General features: G+C 38.8%; 1 protein-coding gene across 1 annotated transcript; it reads left to right on the plus strand.

Annotated features, from left to right (window-relative positions):
• Positions 1-156: 156 nt before the first annotated feature.
• LOC309480613 (translocating chain-associated membrane protein 1) lies at positions 157-24,998 on the plus strand. The gene is made up of 11 exons (XM_082145219.1): positions 157-432; positions 6,015-6,081; positions 7,531-7,655; positions 9,866-9,982; positions 10,086-10,144; positions 11,063-11,147; positions 11,583-11,653; positions 12,090-12,194; positions 12,750-12,893; positions 18,532-18,689; positions 19,736-24,998. The coding sequence occupies exons 1-11, from the start codon at positions 313-315 to the stop codon at positions 19,807-19,809; spliced, it is 1,125 nt and encodes a 374-aa protein (XP_082001345.1). The 5' UTR covers positions 157-312; the 3' UTR covers positions 19,810-24,998.
• Positions 24,999-25,194: the final 196 nt, after the last annotated feature.

The raw sequence follows: 25,194 nt of genomic DNA on the forward strand, positions 1-25,194 counted from the left end.
AATGTGTCATCCTACAAGTTTAATGGGGCATTAAACGCGTTTTTTCCCCTCGTCCTCCGTTAAAGTGTGATATATAAGTCTATCAAGTTTGTATCCAACTGCTATTTCTCAAGAAAAGAAGACATGTTTGTTGTAGACTTTTACAGTGACACTCTTCGTCGGACACTTCACAGCTTCCGGCGTCCATCGCGAGCGGGTGTGAGTGAGAGTAGTGGGGCTTTTATGACTGAATAGTGTGTATTTAGCCTTGATCTGCTTGTTCTGCGAGTGTCTGCAGTGATCAGGAGTGTGTTTTCCTGCGACAGAAGAGCGATGGGCTTCCGCAAGAAGAACAAGAGTCCGCCCGTGCTGAGCCACGAGTTTGTCATCCAGAATCACGCGGATATGGTGTCGTGTGTGGCCATGGTCGTCCTGCTGGGACTCATGTTCGAGGTCTGAGTTTACTCCGAAACACACACCATAACATCTGTAATCAGTGTTAAATCACACCATAACATCTGTAATCAGTGTTACATCTGTATCATACACACCATAACATCTTCAGTCAGTGTTACATCTGTATCACACACACCATAACATCTGTAATCAGTGTTACATCTGTGTCACACACACATAACATCTGTAATCAGTGTTACATCTGTATCACACACACCATAATATCTGTAATCAGTGTTACATCTGTATCACACACACCATAACATCTGTAATCAGTGTTACATCTGTATCATACACACCATAACATCTGTAATCAGTGTTACATCTGTATCATACACACCATAACATCTGTAATCAGTGTTACATCTGTATCACACACACACACACACACACACACACACCATAACATCTGTAATCAGTGTTACATCTGTATCACACACACACACACACACACACACACACACACACACACACACACACACACACACACACACACACCATAACATCTGTAATCAGTGTTACATCTGTATCTCACACACCATAACATCTTCAGTCAGTGTTACATCTGTATCATACACACCATAACATCTGTAATCAGTGTTACATCTGTATCACACACACCATAACATCTGTAATCAGTGTTACATCTGTATCACACACACACCATAACATCTGTAATCAGTGTTACATCTGTATCACACACACCATCACATCTGTAATCAGTGTTACATCTGTATCACACACACCATAACATCTGTAATCAGTGTTACATCTGTATCACACACACCATAACATCTTCAGTCAGTTACATCTGTATCACACACACACCATAACATCTGTAATCAGTGTTACATCTGTATCACAATCACACACACCATAACATCTGTAATCAGTGTTACATTTGTATCACACACACCATAACATCTTCAGTCAGTGTTACATCTGTATCACACACACCTAGGGCTGGGATAAACGATTATTTTTTAAACGATTAATCTAGCGATTATTTTTTTCGATGCATCGATTAATCTAACGATTAATTTTTCAGACCGATTCGATTTCGATTCGATTATCGATTATCTCCCCATTAATTGACTACTAACAATTTATACATGTTGATTTACATATCTGAATGAAAAAACATGAATTCCTTAACATTGCAATATGTTTATTGCTCTTAAAATGACAAAATAAAAGACTATACAAGTGCAAAGTAATGCATTCTTAGTCAGAGATAGCATTCAATAAAACCTTAAAGCCTTGAAAACACATAGCTTACTGAAACAAGCTTACTGAACACATAGGGCCTAGCTTACTGAAAAAAAGTTCTTTCAGATGAAAATAACAACAACTTGATGACTAGCATTCAATAAAAAAATAAAAAAGGTCACCCAAAATACTTGTTTAGAGCAACTGAAAGAATACAGTAACCAATGTAAACTTGAGGGCTTTAAGCTAATACAGAGAGTGCTTTTCCAACAAAAAAAAAAAATACAAATTAATAGTGGGAGCCAGCAGCCTGTCATGGAGAAAAAAAAAATCTCCGAATGCTCCACGTGAAACTTTGGTGTTCCGCCCTTTTTCTATCGTGTCTAATGATTTTGGTTAATATGCACGAGGGAGAGAGAGAGCAAGACAGCGCTAGTGTTGTCACGATACCAAAATTATTGTTTCGATACCGATACCAAGTCAAGTATTGCGATTTCGATACTTTTCCTGAAAAGGGAGAAACACTCAAATATCATTGCTGTGCTTTATTTTAAAACCGGGACAACATACTAATCATATAACACACTAATAAATGAACATATGAACAGCAGATATATTAAACATTTGAACGAAATATGAAATATAAAAATATAAAAAGTAAATTAGAGCACTGACATTCAAGGTAAAATTTTTTATAAATTTAGCAGCATTATCTCATTTATCATAAGAAACATAAGAGCTTTATCTTGATTCTGAACTTTGAATAACAATATGAACAGCGATTATATTAAACAATGTTTAATATTGGTAACATATGATAAGCCTCATTGGTGATATATTTGACATGTGGGGAGAGAGAGATGTGTGGAAGGCCTATACTTCATGTTAAACATAAATATATAGCAGCAAAGACAACGTCGGCAGTGTTGACGGCAAAATAGGCTACAGAATAATTCGTTCTGTATTGAGAGGTGCAATATTTGAAAATCGATAATATTTTTTTTAATTACATTGATATTGTATTTATGTCAAAACTTTCAAACATCAAAATGTCATTTATCAATATGTATTCGTGTCAAAATGACATAGAAACATCTTTTCCTATTCTATTTTGCCTGGAAACGCTTCCAACAGCCAGTGTGTGACCGGCCTTACAAATCTGGAACGCGGTCATTCTTAGAAGTATCGATACTAATAAATTAAGGAATCGTGACGTTTTTCATTTCCGATTTACTTTTGAAGTATCGGTGCACCGTGCAACAGAGCAAGGTAGGCAACGTACTTCCATATATCACTCCTTGCGTCATCTTTTTCTACGAGTCGTGGACCACTTGTGCTCGCACATGCAGCCATCTCGCTGTAGTGTTTTGTCACATGACACTGACAGCGGCAGGTTCTTTGCTGCGTGCGTCAGGAAAAAAACAGACGTCCATAGGGAGGCGATTTTTTTTTTTTTTTTTTTAAGTATCGATACTGATAAATGTAGGTATCGTGACGTTTTTAATTTCCGAGTATCGCGATACTTTTGAAGTATCGGTACACCGTGCAACACTAGACAGCGCTCGTGTAGTTTGAAGACTGTGAGTGCGCGAGCGCGCGTGAAACTTTGGTGTTTCGCCCTTTTTCTATCGTGTTTAATGATTTTGATTAATATGCACGAGGGAGAGAGAGAGCAAGCAGCGCTGGTGTTGTTTGAAGACTGTGAGTGCGCGCGCGCGGCCGGGGCTCTCTCTCGTACGCGCCCCAGCAGTCATTCTATTCTACATCACTCACCGATCAAATAAGGATTTGACAGCCGGCAAAAAAAAGATCAATGCAGAAAAACCCCTGGATTGGTTATATAACGTTGGACAGAATGTTGATCCGGCCATCGCGTATATTCAGCGCACATAAGGTTAACGTTTTGCAAACGTTTTTTGGAGAAATAAAAACAGGTCGACGAATCGATGCGCATATTTTGCGTCGACGTATTTTTTGCGTCGACGTATTTTTTGCGTCGACGTCATCGATGACCTCGACGCGTTGTCCCAGCCCTACACACACCATAACATCTGTAATCAGTGTTACATCTGTATCATACACACCATAACATCTGTAATCAGTGTTACATCTGTATCACAATCACACACACCATAACATCTTCAGTCAGTGTTACATCTGTATCACACACACCATAACATCTGTAATCAGTGTTACATCTGTATCACACACACCATAACATCTGTAATCAGTGTTACATCTGTATCACACACACACACACACACACACACACACACACACACACACACACCATAACATCTGTAATCAGTGTTACATCTGTATCACACACACCATAACATCTGTAATCAGTGTTACATCTGTATCACACACACCATGTAATCAGTGTTACATCTGTATCACACACACCATAACATCTGTAATCAGTGTTACATCTGTATCACACACACCATAACATCTGTAATCAGTGTTACATCTGTATCACACACACCATAACATCTTCAGTCAGTTACATCTGTATCACACACACACCATAACATCTGTAATCAGTGTTACATCTGTATCACAATCACACACACCATAACATCTGTAATCAGTGTTACATTTGTATCACACACACCATAACATCTTCAGTCAGTGTTACATCTGTATCACACACACACACCATAACATCTGTAATCAGTGTTACATCTGTATCACAATCACACACACCATAACATCTGTAATCAGTGTTACATTTGTATCACACACACCATAACATCTTCAGTCAGTTACATCTGTATCACACACACACCATAACATCTGTAATCAGTGTTACATCTGTATCACAATCACACACACCATAACATCTGTAATCAGTGTTACATTTGTATCACACACACCATAACTTCTTCAGTCAGTGTTACATCTGTATCACACACACACACACCATAACATCTGTAATCAGTGTTACATCTGTATCACAATCACACACACCATAACATCTGTAATCAGTGTTACATTTGTATCACACACACCATAACATCTTCAGTCAGTGTTACATCTGTATCACACACACCATAACATCTTTAATCAGTGTTACATCTGTATCATACACACCATAACATCTGTAATCAGTGTTACATCTGTATCACAATCACACACACCATAACATCTGTAATCAGTGTTACATCTGTATCACACACACACCATAACATCTGTAATCAGTGTTACATCTGTATCACACACACCATAACATCTGTAATCAGTGTTACATCTGTATCATACACACCATAACATCTGTAATCAGTGTTACATCTGTATCACACACACCATGTAATCAGTGTTACATCTGTATCACACACACCATAACATCTGTAATCAGTGTTACATCTGTATCACACACACCATAACATCTTCAGTCAGTGTTACATCTGTATTACACACACCATAACATCTGTAATCAGTGTTACATCTGTATCATACAATGATTGACCATATGACCATCATGTTTGAAGTTATCATTTCCTATTAAACTCGTATAATATCATGATCGTCACGTTAATTTGACTCTTATTATTTATCATTCACATATCATAACCTGTTTTGATCAGTAATAAATCTATGACATGAACGTCATGTTTGAGGTTATTTACTATAAAACTCAAATAACAGCAGGATTATTCTTGAGGTTGTTGTTGAGTGAATATTAAGAAGAGCATGTTTGTGTATTGTGTATTATACTATTAAACTCCACATTGTCATCATGTTCGACATATTTATTTATTATCAAACCTTTAGAAATCATGCTATTGAAATTTGTAATCATATAATAACACGAGTGTCACATTTTAGACTAATATTACACTCAAATAACAACATGACCATCATATAATGTTATGTAAAAATGCATTCGTTTTATTAAGTTACAATTAATAAGTGGGCTGAATATTTCAGTATTTCCAGTGAAGACATAAAATCTTAATTCGTTGTTCTTAACAATAATTGCTTTATTAGAAGTATGTGTCCACATGCCACTGAATGCAAGTGAAAGTTATTTTAATATTTGAGCTAAATGCACTAAAAATGCTAACTGGTCTAAAAGCAAGTACGTCAGATAACGAGAAGACGACTGACTTTGCTTCCTCATTACAGTCGAGATATTTGACCTGTTCAATGTTCTCAACTTCCTCTCAACTTAAACTTCCTTGAAAAACTATATTCTAAACTATAAAAACTTTTTTTTTTTAATCTGATCTCTGTTTCTGTACTAATATTGCTGCAGTTTGTTCTAGAATGGCAGGATATATTTGATGTGGTGTTGTTAATGTTGTGGCTTTTGCTGTTTGTTTGTGTATACGTGTATTCATATGATTTGTATTATTTTATTGCAGGTGACAGCAAAGTTTGCCATCATGTTCATCACAGTCCAGTATAATGTCACACAAAGCCCGGATACAGGTACGGCCTAGATCTTTCAGTAATGCTAAGCTACAGTCATCAGGGTCCAAGCTGAAACACATGTGACCACGACTGACAGACTGAAATGAAAGACCCAGTTGTTTTTCCATGAAATGGCTGTGGGTGAACAATTTCCACCCATTTAGTCCATCATTTAGAGTCTAGTTCCTGAGATTAGAAGTCTTTAACAGGTCCACTTTCATCTGAAAACCCGAGACCGGAGCGGGTTCAGGTACAAAACTCGGACACGGGTCGAGGGTGATATTGTAAAATATTGATTATAATAAAAAACGGAAGAAAAAAAAACTTGCTTTTGCCATATGGACCTGAAAAGACCTGATTTTTTTATTTATTTTTTACATATGCTTGTAAACCTAAAAAGAAACGTATTTTTCGTTTAAAGATATCTTATTATTTAAAACAAATATACATTAATTAATTTTGTGACAGTGTTTTGATGCCCATTCTTCCCTCTTCTCTGTCAGTCTGTGCTTCAGTGTGCAATTCTGGATGAATTGAAAATGATTTCTTTGTTTCAAACCGAGATCATGAAGCTATGGAAGCTTGTCCCCGCCTCATGAAAAATAAAAAAAGTAATTGCGACTTTTTATCTCACAATTCTGACTTTTTTCTCACAATTGCGATTTACATCCCAGAATTGCGTGATATAAATTCGCAATTTTGTGTTATAAAAGTAAAGTTGTGAGATATAAACTGGAAAAAGTCTTTTTTTTTTCTTAGAATTGTACTTTATAACTCGCAATTGCGATTGGGAGAAAAGATGTCAGAATTGTGAGATATAAACTCGTAATTTCGCGTTATAAAGTCAGAATTGTGAGATGAAAAAGTCGCATTTAAAATGTTTTATTGTGTGGTGGAAACAAGCTTCTGTACGAATCTTCCACGATTCTGAATAGACGACTAAACTAAATAAATTTACTAGAGGCTCTGACAAAATATTAAGAGCTGAAATGCTTAATTAATTTCAATGAATTATTTTAAAAGCATCGGTTTAAATGAATGATTCATAAATACTTCACTTGTTTCGTTACTGGATGAATCGTTTTTGAATGAATCTCTTGGAAAAGAAAATGATTTATTTCTCATTTTAAATTAGCTTTAGATCCGTGTGAATGGGTATCGTTTAGACAATGTCATCTTCACACGAGCAAGTGTTTAGTACATCGTTGTCGTGTAATTAGTGAAAGTGTAAATTCACACGACACAGTTATTCTAGTCAACTGAGTGTGTTTCCTGCCGCTCATGACCTTTCAGCACTCACCCAGATGGCTTTATCATGAGAAATGTCATTGTGTGTGTGATGAGGACGTCACAGCTCTTGCTTGTTAGTGAGAAGTGTGTGTAGATGAGCTGCACCCTAGTGAGTGCGTATGAATGTGCGGAGGTGTAAAGCCGCACACGTTCACGGTGTCGTCTTGCTTGATTCAGATGCCGAGGACAAGCCTGAACCTGTGAACCTCTACAAGTACGGGCCCAAGGACATCGCCACGGTGTTCTTCTACCTGCTCATCGCCATCATTCTCCATGCCCTGATTCAGGAGTACGTCCTCGACGTGAGTAATGCACTCAGCCCGTGAAAAGAGGAGATGTGTAACACCGTGATCACTGATCAGATGTTCATTTGTGACGCTGAGCATGTGTACTCTTCTGTATAAAAGCTCAGTTTCTTCTGAAAGCATGCAGGACACCAGGGCTCGTCTGGTCCATTACAGTAAAGGGGATGTTCATGTTCCTGTTTTCATCCCAAATGTTCACGCATTACACTAATAATGCAATCTCTAATAGAAAAAAAAAATAGAAAAGAGTGTGTGTGTGTGTGTGTGTGTGTGTGTGTGTGTGTGTGTGTGTGTGTGTGTGTGTGTGTGTGTGCGAGAGTGTGAGTGAGAGTGAGTGTGTGTGTGTGTGAGTGAGTGTGTGAGTGCGAGAGTGAGTGTGTGTGTGTGTGTGTGTGTGTGTGTGTGTGTGTGTGTGTGTGTGTGTGTGTGTGTGTGAGTGTGCGAGAGTGAGTGTGAGTGTGTGTGTGTGAGTGTGCGAGAGTGTGAGTGAGAGTGTGTGTGTGTGTGTGTGTGTGTGTGTGTGTGTGTGTGTGTGTGTGTGTGTGTGTGTGTGTGTGTGTGTGTGTGTGTGTGTGTGTGTGTGTGTGTGTGTGAGTGAGTGTGTGTGTGAGTGCGAGAGTGAGTGTGTAGTGGGGTGGTAGTGGCGCAGTGGATAAGACACATGCCTTTGGTGTGAGAGACCCGGGTTCGAATCCACTGTGAGACACCAATGTGTCCCTGAGCAAGACACTTAACCCCTAGTTGCTCCAGAGGCGTGCGACCTCTGACATATATAGCAATTGTAAGTCGCTTTGGATAAAAAGCGTCAGCTAAATGAATAAATGTAAATGTAAAATGTGTGTGTGTGTGTGTGTGTGTGTGTGTGCGAGAGTGTGAGTGAGAGTGTGTGTGTGTGTGTGTGTGTGTGTGAGTGTGTGTGTGAGTGCGAGAGTGTGAGTGAGAGTGTGTGTGTGTGTGTGTGTGTGTGTGTGTGTGAGTGCGAGAGTGAGTGAGTGTGTGTGTGTGTGTGTGTGTGTGTGTGTGTGTGTGTGTGTGTGTGTGTGTGTGTGTGTGTGTGTGTGTGTGTGTGTGTGTGCGAGAGTGAGTGTGCGAGAGTGAGTGTGCGAGAGTGAGTGTGCGAGAGTGTGTGTGTGTGTGTGTGTGCGAGAATGAGTGTGAGTGTGTCTATGTGGAGAGAGATTTACTCAACCATTCTAACCTAAAACAGTAATATTGTGACTTATTCAAATAAAAAAAATAAAAAAATCATTCAAAAAAGCTGATTTTCTCAGGAAACATTTATTATTATTAATGATGAAAACCGTTGTGCTGCTTTATTTGTGTGTGTGTGTATGTGGAAACTTAATTATTTCAGGAATGTTTGATGAATAGAAAGTTTAAAACCACATTTATATGGAAGAGAATCTTTTGTAGCATCTATAATTGTCAATTTAATGTGTCCTTGCAAAAAAAAAAAAAAAAATTTTTTATTTAATGTGGTAGTTTATGTATATGCGTGAAAGTAAGGGATAATCCATGTCAAGGTGTGCGTTACACAGTTTTAAAGGATTAGTTCACTTTTTCACATTTCCTCACCCCCACGTCATCCAAGATGTTCATGTCTGTCTTTCCTCAGTCAAAAAGAAGTTTTTTGAGGAAAACATTCCAGGATTTTTCTCCATATAGTGACTTCAATGGGGTCCAACGGTTTGAAGGTCCAAATGTGAGTTTCAGTGCAGCTTCAAAGTCTCGACACGATCCCAGACGAGGAATAAGAGTCTTATCTAGACTAACCAGCCGACATTTTCCAACAAAAATAAACATTTATATACTTTTTAACCACAAATGCTGGTCTTGCACGTCCACGACTTCACGTAATCACGATGGAAAGGTGTGACTTTGGTCTCTGCACGTTGGCTTTGTGAACACTAGGTCTGCTCTTACGCCTGCGTCACACGTGACCTTTCTTTTCAACTGAAGAAAGACAGACATGAAGATCTTGGATGACGTGGGTGTGAGGAAATGATCAGGACATGTTAATTCTGAAGTGAACTACTCCTTTGATGCACGACGTGGAGGTCAAGAACGTTGTGCACACTTATATAAAAATATTGTGTTTTTGCCCATGACTTCTTGCCATTTCAGGCCTTACGCCTTTGTCTGACTTATTTTATTCAAAGAATCTTGGAACAAACTCGAATGGCCGTAACTTGATTCCTTTCCCATAGAAAATCAATCGCCGGCTACACTTGTCCAAAACGAAACACAGCAAGTTCAACGAGTCAGGACAGCTGGCCTCCTTCTACCTGTTCTCCTTCGTCTGGGGCGTCAGCATCCTCACCAACGTGAGACATCGGGACACCACGACTCATTTATCCTGCACACACACACACACACACACACACACACACACACACACTCTAACTCACTGTGGTTTTCTGTCCACAGGAGGAATTTGTGACAAATCCAACCTTTCTTTGGGAAGGTTATCCTCATATTCAAATGGCGTGAGTGTTGAATCAACATCCTTTTCTTCATTTTGACCCGAATAAAAAATAAAAACATTGAGTGTTCATTAGAGGGGTCCAAGACCCTAGAACTTTTGTCGCACTTGAACCACGAATAAAAAAAAAAAAAATTAAATGGATTAATTCGAAGAGTTTTATGGTTGAAATTTTAAAAAGTAACACATCCTTCTCTCGCGGGTCAATTTGACCCACTTAGGAATGAATGTAAATCGAGGAATGCTTCAGTACACATAGAAAAACCTAAAAATGCTCAAAATTCAAACTAAAAATGCTAAAACTTTACCAAATAATTATTTTATAATATCTACATGTGTATCTGAATGCATACTGAAGGACTATATATGCATGCTATAAGGCCATCTAGTGGCAAGAGTCACGAAATATCATGTTATATATGTTTTTTCCACAAGAGGTCGGCAAAGACACCCAATGTAAGATATTTTGAGCTGAATTAAAAGGGTTATGCATGAAATTGTGAGTTATTTTGAATTAAATTACAATTTATTTATTATTTATTGATCAAATCTAGTAATTTAAAGGTAAATAAAACAAACAAACAAAAAAAAAATTGCATTGAAACAGAGAAAAAATATTATCAAAATTAAATTAAATAAGCTTTCTGGACAAAAAAAATAAGTATAATTTTAGGGCTTCGGGTCATTATGACCCGCGAGGGAAAGATGTGTTACAAAGTGCGAGAGAAGGAAATGTTCAGCGTCGGTTAATTCCTATACACTATTCAGAAATACATTTCTCGTCAGCTTTAGTAGAAGATATGCACATTTGAAATGTTCAGTGTTGAAATCAGATTGTAACCTGTTTGTGTGAGTATTTGACACATGATGTGCCCCGTCGAGGCTCACATGCTGATCCACAATCCTCTCTCGTGTCTTTTAGTTTCCAAGTGAAGTTTTTCTACATCTGTCAGATCGCCTACTGGTTCCACGCTCTTCCTGAACTGTATTTCCAGAAAGTACGAAAGGTAAGGCTTCGTTCAGGCCGTATGTAGTTGAAGCTGAGAGCAGTTTTCTATGCAATATGGGGTAACACTTTACAATAAGGTTCTTTAGTTAACATTAGTAAATGTATTAACTAACATGAACTAACGGTGAGCAATATATTTGTTATTGTATTGATTAATCTTTCTTAATGTTAGTTAATAAAAATATTGCTGTTCATTGTTTGTTCATGTTAGTTCACGGCGCATTAACTAATGTTAACAAATGCAACCTTTGATTTTAATAATCCAATGGTAAATGTTGCAATTAATATTAATAAATGCATAATATTAATTCTTAGCTCATGTTGACAAAGGTAGTTAAATAATGTTAACTAATAATACTTATTGTAAAGTGTTATCAAATATGGTTCTTGAAATATGCAATTAAATTGAAATTGGGTTTATTTTTGTTTTCAGGAAGATATTCCACGTCAACTCTACTATATTTGCCTTTATATATTTCACATCACTGGTGCCTATGTCCTCAAGTGAGTGTTTTCTTATTTCAAGGTGAATCTGCTGTTGTGATGAGGATAGAGACAGACACCGAGACCCAAACCTGTAGTTCTGTCCTCCTTTAAAGAGACAGTGCTGACTTTATTGCATGAAGTTATGAAGTTATTTAGAGCAGTTCTTCTAAATCGTCTGTAATGGTGAGAATTATTACCTTTAGAAGGTCGGAAATGAGTCTGTACATCAGAACGGGACCCAGAAAAAGACCAACTCAGACTCTTACACTAAGAAACCAATATGAATTCATATGTTTTATATTTGATCATTATGTTTTCTGTTTGTACAGCACATGGTAGATGAGTGCAGCAATAGGGGTTAATTCGTAGTTTATAGACGTGTATTTTTGACTGGTTGAACAGTGAATCTTACTCGTGTGTGTGTGTGTGTGTGTGTGTGTGTGTGGTCTCTCAGTCTCCACCGTTTAGGTCTGGTTCTTCTGGTGCCACATTACCTGGTAGAGCTGCTGTTTCACGCCTCACGCCTCTTCTACTTCAGTGATGAAAACAAGCAGAAAGGGTTCGTTCACTTCCTATCTTGAGCCCTCAAGTCATTGTGCTTATTTCCACATGTTTCTTGTCTTATAATCTTATAATCATGTTTTTTATAACGTTATATAACGCCTACTTCCTTTCCCCACACACGCTTCCTCTGCAGAGACCTTCTTTGAACTGTTAAAGTCCCCCTGTAGTCAACAGTTGTATCCCTTAGACCTCATCTTTGTTCACCTAAATAACATATTTAAACGTTTTTTCCTTGGAAAAAAATCTTCATGCCTTATAAAATATCTTGTAATATGTAATTCGACACCCTTGCCTCATTCAGTATACACGGTTCTATGAATATGCAAATGAGCCCCGCCTCCACTCACTCACTCAGCTCAGAGATCCACTGGTTGACGATCACACGTTGATCTGATTGGTTACGAGGTCGTTTGTGACGTCAGAAACACCAGCGATTTCAAACCGTGCTTTTGAGACTGTCTTAAATACTTAAATGCATTTTAAAAACACCACATAGACACATAAACAACATTAAAAGCTTAAAATGTCCTGTGCTGTGTTTCTCTCTTAGGTTCACACTGTGGGCTCTGCTGTTTGTCGTCACCCGCCTCCTGACACTCACTGTTTCTGTTCTGACGTTCGGATTCGGCCTGTCCCGCACAGATAATCAGGGATTTTCCTTAGCGGATGGAAACTTCAATGTGCTCACTGTCAGGTAGGTAATTTCCCACGTGTTTGCTTGCTCTGTGTAATTCACTTTTATTAATTTAGTAGACAGATATAATATTCTAACAGAACAATGAAGTGACTGTAAGACTGGATGCATGCTGGGTAATATCTTAATCAATTAATCTTATGTATGTTGACGATCTGGTCATTCTTTTCTGCAAGGCTTTCAACAGCTGCTAAATGTATGCTCTGCTTATGGGATTAAATATGATGTAAGAATGAAGAAGAGTGTTGCCATGATATGTAGAACAAAAGGGGATAAGGAGCATTTTCCCGATTTTTTTCAGTCAGGGCAAGTACTAAAACGAAACATTTGGGGCATATGATTAATGATGAAATGTGTGTGTGATGATGGTGATATGTATAGGCAGTGCTGAATGTTTTATGCTCAAGTTTAGATGTTGGTGAGAACATTTTAAATGTGTCTGGATCAGGTTAAGATAAACCTAGAGCATACTGTACTACTTTTTATACTGCTCCCTTGTGGGTTAAGTTTAAAAAAGTGAGCCTCTGCAAGCTTCAGGTTGCCTACAATGATTGTGTGAGGATTATATTTAAAAAAATTAAATTGAAAAAAATGAGGTGGAGCAGTGCAATAATCTAGTTTGTATGTTAAAAGTAAAAACCTTTATGGCTTTAATGAGGAATTATATGTATACGTTTATTTGTCGGCTGGATAATGGAAATAATGCTGTTATTATGCTGTTGTCAATAGGGCTGTGACGGTATGGGATTTTTTCTTACCGCGGTAAAGAAGCAACAAATCTCGCGGTTTGGCGGTTAACCGACCCCCCACCCACCCCCCAAAAAAATAAAAAATAAAAAAAAAATCACCCGCGGCCGCGTCACACACTGCAGACGCGATCTAGAACGCATGTAGCTTGTAAATGACAATGGAAATGAATAACATAAAGCAGTATTCTTTATTAACAAATAAACAAATTAACATTTATATTAAATTGTAAATATGAATAATTAACTATTAATTAAGGCCGGCGACACACTGGCTGCGTGGTGAGTGTGGCGTTTCTGTTGCGTGTCAGCTGCGTGGCTTTTTTTATGTCTTTGCACACCAGAAACAGCGCTGCTGCTGCTAGGTGACATATAAGCCTCATTGGTGATATATTCGACATATGGGGAGAGAGTTGTGGAAGGCCTATACATACTTAATGTTAAACATAAATATATAACAGCAAAGACAGCGTCGGCAGTATTGACGGCAAAATAGGCTACAGAATATTTCGTTCTGTATTGACAGGTGCAATATTTGAAAATCGATAATATTTTTTTTAATTACATTTATATCTGCATTTATGTCAAAACCTAAACTTTCAAACACCAAAATGTAATTTATTAATATGTATTCATGTCAAAATGACATACACATTTTTTTTTTCCTCTTCTATTTAGCCAGGAAACGCTTCCAACAGGCTTGCGTGAAAAATAGGCGTCGGTTCTATTTCTAGCATGCACGCTTTTTTTCCGCGCGGCTCGTGCCGCAACTGAGACGCGCGTCTCACGCAGGCAGTGTGCAAGCTCTAACCTGTTAACATGGGAGCCGAAATAAAAACGGACACGCCACGCAGCCAGTGTGTCGCCGACCTAAGGTAGGTGTGCTGCACTTAAGTCCAGCAAACGCCACGGGATGGTTAATTTTTCTAAGATGTGGTCTTAAGTTAGTGGTATTTCCTCGCGAGACAGATACTTTTGTGCGACAAATACGGCATATTGCCTTGTCCAAATTCACCGGCTTCCCCTTAATTGTCACCTGCCTCAAAGGCGACACAGTATTTGGCTTAGACACTAGATTCGTGGCTATTTTTTAAATCATTCGGCTAGCGCCGTCAACTGTTATTGCCTATACCACATAAGAGAGATCGCTACTTGCAATTAAAATCTAACAACTGTTTACGTTATGCTTGTCTTTTATGCCTGTGTTTGTTTGTATTTAATTGAACATTATCTGTAAACATCACAAGTACTGAAACCTATCAGTTAATTAATAATAATCAGAAACACACAAAAAAATAAATCCCCCATATGTTTAACGGACTGTCCCTCCCTTGCGCAGGAAGCGTTTTTTTTTTTCTCCAGAAGCACTTGAACATGGGACTCGCAGAATACAGTAAATTATAAGCAAAAATGAATGTGTTTATAGTTCATATCACACACCATATGCACTCCTGTAACTTTCAAAAAAAAAAAAAAAAAAAAAGGTGCGGTGATGACCTCACACCGCGGTAGGCATCTCATTAACGCGATATTGCGGTGATGCGGTTATCGTCACACCCCTAGTTGTCAAACGTTAGTGCGATACCAGCCATTTATGAGAAAGTATTGGCATAATTGTCTATTTATGGTGTACAGGGCTCCAGACTAACTTTTTGCCTTGGTTGCACTGGTGCGCCTAACTTTTTTATTTAGGTGCACCAGCACAAAATTTGGGTGCACCCAAATTTTTCCTCAGTTTGCGTCACCTTTAAAGCAGCACTCAGTAACTTCGGGACTTCTTCGCTGTATTCTCGCTTTTTGCTCGCAGGTTTCTCTCTAGAGCTCCCCCCACAGCTTCGGAATAGATATTTGACAACAATGTCGTAAAAACTCGTTGTTGATTCTCAGACACCAGAGGCTATAGATCAACGACATCAAAGTTGATGGGACGTTCTTTAAAACGTCTTCTTCATTCGGGTTCGGACAGCGTGAGGGAGCGCAATAATGACAGCATTTTAGCAGATTTCTTTTGGCCGTAAAGCAATTGTTTACATCGCGAGACCTGATATCACGCGAGACTTCCTGACGCGGCGGCCGGCTCAAAGTTGCAAGTGCGTATTTTCCGCTCACGGGCACCAGGGGGGTGCGAAACGACCACCATTCAACCCGAAATAGGTAAAATAACCATTCCAATGACTCCGAAGCTGTTCAGTTAAGGTAAAAAAAGTTACTTAGTTCACCTTTAACGCCACAAATTCAAGGTCACCTTTTTATCACGCTCTATATACATTCATATTATGTAAATGATTTTAAACAAGAATAAGGTGTAGGTAAATACTTTTTTTATTTGAAGCACAATTTTACTGTAGCCTATATAAAAATAAAAATCTTTTTTTTTAAATATAAAATGTTTAAAGTGTTTCACTGAGCTGCCAAACAAACTATTTTGAGTCTCTAGCTCAGACGCGGTACGCTCTACCTCCGTCTCTGAGTCGGATGCCATCTCCGACGAAGGACCAGGGCTTGGCATCTTACCAGGGACTGGAGAGAATGGTGGCTGAAGTAGCTCCATGTCTGGGCTGTTGTCGGAGCATTGACCGGGGAGTAAAGGGTTTTAACGGTATTCCTACTCTTACCGATACTGCTTATCGATCCGGTACTTTAACTGTATTCTTATCGGTTCTTTTTGTTTTATATATATATATATATATATAATATTAAACAAAGATAAACAATAGATAAAAAAAAGATAAACAATTAAACAAAGATACACATTATATAGGCCTACACAGTACTTTAATTTCAGTAAGGTCTACTAACATTACTCTTCAGGTATGGCCTAAAAAGAAATCTAATAAAGTAATCAAATGAAAAATAACACTGCGTAATTTTTCATAAATAAATTAAAGGAGAACTCTGTAACTCTAGCGAACTCTAGTCACTTCTTCGCTGATTTTCCCTTTTGTTGTCGCATGTTTTCCCCACGAGCTCCCCCTACAGCTGTGGGGGGGCGTATATTTCACAACACAGTCGTAAAAAACTCACTTGCGGCGGCCTCCTCCCCCTCTCTACCGCTGCTCATGTGCGTTTGTTTTGATCGGAGCAAGCCAACTGTATCGCGTGGAGCTATGTCTACCGAGGTGAGTAATCTGGTAATACATCATAAATGCGTGTGTGTTTATGTCGAATTGCCGTAAAAGCAATTTGTGTTTCGCGCTCGTTCTCGTTCTAGTTCTCGCTTCTCACGAGACTTCCAATTTCACTTTGCCGGGACGGCAGTGCGCAAGTTGCAAGGTTGGTTTTCCTCCTGGGAACGCTGGGGGGAGCGGGGAAAGTCACCAATATCACCAGAACAGGTTGTTTAACCATCCAAATGATTTCTAGACAGTTTTATTAAGTTAAAAAAGTTACCAAGTTCTCCTTTAATGCTTAATAAAGCTGAAGTTATTCTTTCAAGAGCTTTGTAGTGATTTTTCTCTTGTTGTTTGATTCGCAGCAATGGCGCAATCGTCCGCATGTTTACTAGACTGCGGCCCCTTTAAGACCGAGTGCAGATCTGCTACGTCTGATGCATCATATTCTCCCAACTATTTCGATAAACTGTTTTTAGTGAATCTCCAAGCCGGTCATTTGACATACTTTTGTGTACATTTGATCGTTTAGACGCGCACATGAAACCCAAAGTAGGCTATAATTTGCTTGTCTTGGTCTCGGTTTCGGAGCGCGCGCCGCCTTGCGAACATACATCTCTTATGCAGATTTTTGTGCTTTTAATAGCTCTTTTAATTATTTAACGCGTCCCACAAGTTAGCAACAGTAACTAGACTGCATTTTACAACAATCACCGATCGTGCTGATTCTTTCTGTCGTTAGGTTTGAGTTTTAGGGAGAAATGACAGTGTAATGCTGCGAAGGGAAGAAGTTGCACTAGATAGAATGCGGCTATAGTTTTTAATGGTTTTACCTCAATATATTATTTTTTATAATCTTTGGAAGCCGAAATCTAAAATAAAATCAGACTAATATCACAGACCTTAAGTGTAACCAGGCTTAGGCTACGTTTGAATGTTTAATTCTGTCCTCCGTCATCACTCATTAAGCGTGAGAGAAGAGTGTGAGTTCCCAACTTCCCATGAGTGTGAGTTCCGTCAAAGGAGAAGTTGGAGAACAAACGATTAGTTCGTGGAGAGGCAGCGGATGCGAGGACGTTAGGTGCACCGGTGCGACCTAGGAAAAATGTTAGTCGCACCCTTACAAAATTTGGTCGCATGTGCGACCAAATTGGTCGCACTCTAGAGCCCTGGTGTAGATTGTTGTATGTTTTCTTTCTAATGGACCTTGAGTCTGGAAATAAAGTTTAATTGAAATCAAATAAGCATTTCATCCGAAGGATACGGCTATGCCAGTACGAGATGGTGGTTTCAGAGTTTAGAAGTGTGAATCTACATGACCAGTGGCATGTGCTCTGTGAAGTTAGGCTGGTCATCATCTACAGCCCCAAGGAGTCTGGCTGACTTGTGTTAATGATGTCAGGGGTTTGAATTTTGATGTTGTGTTGAATAACTGGGTGGGGTGATGTGGAGGTGATGTATTCTTTGATCCAGGTCCACCAGAATTGTATTGGCATCGTGGGTCATCAGGCTTAAACAACAGATAGAGCTGAAAGTCATTACTATAGCAGGTTGAAAAAGCCATCAGGGCTGAATGATTGGTCTCAGTGTAGTTGTGTATAGTGAGAACAGGAGAGGGCCAAACACCGACCCCTGAGGCATTCAAGGGTTCGCTGATGTGATTTGACGGTCCTCCACGACACCTTCAATGATCTAACAGTGAGGGTAGACCTCAAACTGCAGTTATTCTGGTGTTAAATGCTGAATTGGAGTATTTGTGAGTGTTGGACTGTCCTCTTTCAGGATGACCTGTCTGTCGGCCATCTGCCTGACCCAGGCCTGGATGATGTGGAAATTCATAAACTTCCAGCTAAAGAAGTGGAGAGAACAATCTCAAATCCAGGCCAGTAAGAAGAAAACTGTCAGCCCAAAAAGCAGACCCAGCAAGAAGGACTCCAGGGGTGAGTCTTTCCCGATAGCCATTTTTTCATGTAAATTATAATGATAAATTACAATAATCTTACTGTTTATATCATTTGCACGACATTGGCGTTTTGGGGACATGAACATGCAAAATGTTGAAAAAAAATACCGTTATCATCTTTGTGTAAACTACAAAACTGCAAATTTGTGACATGTTCAGTCTATATGCGTGGTGGTGCTTTACAAAGTGTCATCGCCAACTAGTGGCCGGGCAGCAGAATACAGCGTTTGTAGTCTTTTTTACGGACCATGTGAACGGGGATCGTTGTGACAACATTGACGTCTGTACACAAACTTTTAAAAAATGATAAGGAAAAATGCTTCCGTTTTTAGTTCACTGTTGCCGTGTAAATGAGTTCACTAAGACAGTTCACTTTAAATTGACTAATTTAAGTAAATAGAGACCATTTTGGAAATGACATTTTTATTCTTGCAAATGTAAAGTTAGTTGTCAGTTAGTTTTCTATAAAAACACTTTTTTTTTTATTATTATTATTGGCGTAAATACTCACAATTCATACTGTGAAAACTTGGACAATGATTTACAATGGAAACGGCCATTTAAAACCTCCTTGTCACAATGCTGTCACATTTACTGCACTATTTTATAATCAAATCTCTTTCTAATCTTGTCAAAAAACGTATCATTGGAAAGACTCAAGGTTCCATATTTGGCCTCTGATTTGTGATAGAAGTGATATTGTGACAGAAATTTATTAATTTGTGACACAGGATAACACGTCAGCAATATTCAGTGGAATGTGTGTGTGTCACCTGGTGGCTGTTTTTGGTAAAGCTCCATAACAAATTCTCACTGGAACCTGCATTTTTGTGAACCTACATTTTCGAGAAGTGAAATTTGGGACACATCTTGGCTTTATTTATTTTTTTATAGCAATTTCAGAGTTTAAAAAGCATGTACAATCATTTTGTTTTGACAAAATGCCACTACCAGGAAATGCTGCAGATCCAGACATGCACAGTGGCGTTTTCCTTCCTAAACGCTGTAATTTCTTGTTGGCAGGGGGTTCAGTGAATGGAGTCATGAAACCAGACGACAAGACTTCACCAAGAGCAAGAAAATCTAAAGCCTCGTAAGAGGGAAGAGAAGACCGCAGGTGCCCGAAATGTGATGCTCTGTTTCCACCCTGAACTTTAGGACAGAAACAGATTGATAACTGCGAAACGAACCACAAACTAAGGAACTAAGTTGTACGGCATGGTTCAGGTGTAATTTTTCATTTTCAAAAAAGATCTATAGATTTATAAGCATTCATTATATCCATTTGCTCGTGACTTTTTGGTAAGAGTGGGAGGTTTTCTGAGTGGTTTGTGATGGAGTTGCTCAGTTGCCTGATCCGTGGGCATCCTCACTTTCAACTCCTGAATCTGCACAATGGAAATATCTCTGTCTGTCTTGCCTAGAAGTGAATCTGACCCTGAGCTTAACACAGTTAACCCCTATTCGACATCATCTCTGTGCTTCTCATGAAACACACCGTGTGGATAGAAGCATCTGAGTCCCAGTTGTTAACCTTTATCCCCTCAGTGCTCGAGCTACGATGAAGCTCAGTCAGATACTCCAGTGTAGGAGGCTGAGGTGGCGAAGGACTGGTCACCTGACACACAACACGTCGTTTTCATGTAGCTTTTTAAATGACCTTCGCTGTGTAATTTTACATTTAAACACTGAAAGCAGGACCCACTGATTTTCGGCTCCGGTTTCAGTGCTTTGCTGAGTGTGAATGTCGTTTAAGGCGAATCTTTTTGTGATTGTTAGTAGTGACATCAGTTGAGTTAGAGCTGTTTGTAAGGGCTCCCCCTGATGGAAACCGGTCTGTGGGGTGGGGTGGGGGGGGGGGGGGCAGTTCTTCGTTGCGTTTGTGGACAGTTGTTGAGGTGGTTGGATGAAGGCTCCCCCTGCAGGCTTGGGTGATTTATATCTTTAAGGGTTGTAATGCCTTTTTTTTCTGTTTTGCTTTTTGCCACAGGAAGGGTTCCCATGCTAACCCAGGACTATTGAAGAGCCTAAATTCGGTTTCTTGGTGCTTATCATTGCTAACATATATGGTTATCGATATAATCCATACTTTACGCCTAATGATATCCCTCCTAGTTTCAGTTGTGATGCCAATTTGATCTGGGGCCACACTAAAGCCTGGCTCTATCTGGAGGAGTTTTAGGCCCATCTGTGCCCGATTCACCTCTCCGACAAACTGAGAAATAATCTTGTCCATGATATTGTCCAATGTTCGGCCCGTAATGTGAGGCTTTTACAGATCAAATCTTAAAGGAGTCATAACCTAGTATTACATTGGACACCCACGCTCTATTATAGTCTTTCAGGCCCTTCCAAAAAAGAAAAGTGGCAAAAAAGTGGGAAAAAAAATAACCACAGAGCTCCTCTGACCCTTATTTCTGAAGGCATTATTGTCTCGCGAGATCTGATGCGATATTTTGGCTGTCGTGGACGGTCATTGTAATAATGCAAATGAGGGGCGCGTTGATTGGTGGCAGGAAGGAGGGGGGTTGACACCGCAGGTAACGCTTCAGCATATCATTCCAAAATGACATCATGGCGCAAGTTGTGAATGAACCCGACCTGGCCGCGACCTACGGAATTCAACCGTATATGCACGAGCCAGACTCTGAACCTGAGCTGGAAAGGGAACTCAGCAACTCACGTGTGCACCACGTTTCTGCATCTTTCACGGTCGAGTGCGTACTTCGAATCGGAATTCAGTAATGGCGGCGCTCGACTGAATATGAGGGGGAGAGGGGCAGGGCGGGCTTCCTGCAGCATAGGTCTGCGGTGTCCATATATGGTATATCCTGCGCCGACTTGACGTCAAGTCGGTGCAGAAATTACCATCACGTATTGAGTGTGCGTGCACGTGGGCTGGTTGACGAACCCAGGGGTAAACAAACGCTTCACTTTTAAATATCGGCTTCCCGGCCAGTGTATAATCGTTAGGCAATCATAACATACATTTTTTCTCGTGGAAAAGTGAAAATTACAGGTCATGACTCCTTTAAACCTCCCGATCAGGGGTGTGTTTCCCGTACACCACTGTAACTCGCTGCTTCACTACCAGAGTACATCGTTGAAGAAATCAACTAGCTAGTCACGACTGTTTCCCGAAAACGTATTGTCGCAAATTGGTCGTTCAACCACGTTGGTTAAAGATGTCACGCACGTGTTGGAGTGATGATTTAATTTAATGAATCTGTTTGAGATCTAATTAACGCTAGATGTTTTGCTATAAATTACGGACATGTCATCTGAGGACTAATTCTCATTTTTCTCAGATATTTTGCTTTATTTCCAGATTCAATCATAGGCTCGTTCTTACGCACTAGAGCACGTTCACACATCCGCACTCTTCAGAAACAACGCTTTAAATCAGATGAAGTCGTGGAGTCGGTGTGAACGTGGACTTTGCATGTCACAGCGCGAGATGGAGGCGAGTCTTCTGTCAGCTCGCTTTCTGATTGGGTATCGTTTCGTTTCACGTGATAAGTCTTCTGTCAGCTAACAAACAACATGTTGAATATTTTCGATTCACGATCGGGGCGGCTCCGACGTTCTTCCGAGCAGGTTCAGTCACTCTTAACTATGGAAGCTTGTTTCCATCACAGAATAAAAAAGGTAATTGCGACTTTTTATCTCACATTTATGACTTTTTTTTCTCAGAATTGCATGTTATATCTTGCAATTCTGACTTTATAAAACACAATTGCGAAATATAAACTTACAATTGCGTGTTATAAAGTCAGAATTGCGAGATATAAACGTACAATTGCGTGTTATAAAGTCAGAATTGCGAGATATAAACGTACAATTGCGTGTTATAAAGTCAGAATTGTGCGATAAAACATGCAATTCTGAGGAAAAAAGTAATTTTCCTTAGAATTAGACTTTATAACATGCAATTGCGACTTTATATCACACAATTGTGAGAAATAATAATAATAATAATATAATAATAAATTTTATTTATAATGCGCCTTTCACATACTCAAAGCGCTAAATAATGTCCGAATTTTGAGATGTAAACTCGCAATTGTGAGATAAAAAGTCGCAATTATCTTCAAATAAATAAATAAATAAAAGTATTCTGTGTTGGAAACAAGCTTCCACACATAACACACCTCACACCACAGGAAACTGATAAGATAATCTGTAGAGCCATCAAGATAACCGGGACTTTACCCAGGATTGTCGGAAGAGGAGAAATCGGTCGGCTGATGTGTGGCTGGCTGAAAGACTTTACTATGACTTTGTGTAAGTGTGGGTTTATCTTTAACGCAATGAAAGCCAGTTTTGTGGGAAATGTTTCAAATTATTAAAAAATTGGAAGAGGTTTTGGGTGCAAAATGTTTTAATGTGCATGTGGAGTGTTTCTGTGAGTTACACCGAAACAATGAAGCCCCAGAAGCTCTGTTCTGATATGAGGAGACTCTCTTCCAACACTGTGGCCTTTTCCCGTCAGTCTGAGTGATGTTCTGTGTCACCTCTAACTCTGTGATGATGTCCATGCTTCACTGTGTCTGTGATGTCCATATGAAACCATACGATTCTCTAAGTGTCCTTAAGCTAACAAGAGTAGAAGTTGCGGTCTTTCTCGGTTTAAGCACTGTTGAGTTCTCTTCACGTCTTTGTTATGTGTTTATTAGTGTGATGAGAGATTTTGATCATCTTTATCCTTGTTGAAATGCCGTGAACGTGTGCATGTTGCGATCTTTGAAAGAATTGCCTCATTGAGAGCGTTTAATGCCTAATAGCAGAAATAAAACCACAGGCCTGGAATCAAAAGTGCTGTTCTGTTAAACTTCTTTTCTTTTGTATAATCAAGCATGTAAGCAAGACACAAGCTGCCAGTTCACTTCATTTATTGTGTGAACCCTGCCTTTACACACACATACTATTGGATTATTACACAGTTTCACACACACACTGTGGTGTATATTAGTTGCCAAATTGATTATAAGGGGCTTTCTCCAATGATTGTGTCTGTTCACATTAGAAATCATGCTTGGTTTGGCTTTAGTTTAGTAGATTTGTGAAAACCAGACTCAAAGCAGACAGTTTTCTTGAGCAAAGATTACATAGAAACTTTCATAGTGACCTTGGTGACTCTCAGAGGTCATTCTCAATTCAGGGTTTTAAACTGCGATCTGTAATTGTCAGTGATGTTTTGAAATAACACTCCTGTATGGATACGCCTCACACGTGTGCAAAGCTTTGTTTGTAATGCAAAGCTGATTCCTGAAATTCAAGCTGGTGCTGGTTCTTGTCTAACAGATTTTGTGTTTGAGGTCAGGAGGTTTGAGAAGATAATAAAATCTCCCATGATTACACAGAAGGGTTTGGTTTTTGTCCCAAACCTCCAACTAAACCCCCCTCATTCAAACTCTTGTTCTGCCTTGTGTGGGTCAGGATTTTTCAGAGGAAACTTTTTATTTATTTTAGTTTACAAATCTTTTTTTCTTTTTTTTTTTCTTTTTTTTTGCAAACTAAAGACAAACTTACTAAATAAAGTAATTCACTACTGAATAATTGTCAGATTTGTAAACTATTTTTATAGCGTTGAAATGTTGAGAGATGAACATTTATTTAGAGCATATCGATATTTTACTGCTTTATGGGTTTATTATTTTTATACTGTGTGGGAGAAGCTTTCTACCATTTCAGTGGGACTGCAAAATCATAAATACTTCTAGTGACTATAGATATTGTGAAAAGATGCATACGTTACTGCCGCATTCCCTGATGTGTCACTGTTTTTAATTTGGGGAATAAACAGTTATTAAGAGCCTGTAATCTGTATGATAAAGTCTTCATTTTGTTTCTGTTTGAGTGATGGGATAAACACTGAAAATAAATGTCACACCCTCTCATTGTTCGGTCACTAATGGAGAACTGTGCTGTTTTTGATGTGACTTAATTGTTTTCATTTTGTGTATATAAATGTCAATGGACAACAAATCTAATTCACAAAATAAGTTTTTACAATATTTGCAGTGATCATTCATCATCACCACAATTATTCTGATATCTGTTAAATTAAAAGATGCACCAAAGCCTTCTGGAATATCAGACACACAGAAGCTAAATTATTTTCCACCATGCTTTACATTTACTTTTCTAATGCTTGCCTGTATGTTGAGATATATAGGTTTTTTTATACATATAAAATGTTATTAATATATATATATAAATGTATTTATGCAAGTCTGTGTGATGCTTTTTGTATGTTTGTTCTTTGATTAAACCTTTTGCTTAACCCTAGTTTTGATCATTTTGACCCCATGTACTTCTGTTGTACTGTCGAGTGGTTATTACAAATACAGCTTTAAATCTCTAGATGCCAACATGAAGTTTTGAAGAAGTCAGCAGAATATAACAGTATATAAAGTGTACCGTTGTCTCAAAATAACATGCGAAACATTTTTTCCTTAATACTACACACAAATTGATTG

Source organism: Leuciscus leuciscus, assembly GCF_965113295.1.
Source record: "Leuciscus leuciscus genome assembly, chromosome: 18".
NCBI lineage: Eukaryota > Metazoa > Chordata > Actinopteri > Cypriniformes > Leuciscidae > Leuciscus > Leuciscus leuciscus.

Excerpts from the sequence above, each read along its gene's own strand:
- LOC309480613 (XM_082145219.1), top strand. The coding sequence starts at position 313 with ATGGGCTTCCGCAAGAAGAACAAGAGTCCGCCCGTGCTGAGCCACGAG. Across the intron at positions 9,983-10,085 it reads GCGTCAGCATCCTCACCAAC|GAGGAATTTGTGACAAATCC; the intron begins GTGAGACATCGG and ends TTCTGTCCACAG. Across the intron at positions 11,148-11,582 it reads ATTTCCAGAAAGTACGAAAG|GAAGATATTCCACGTCAACT; the intron begins GTAAGGCTTCGT and ends TTTTGTTTTCAG.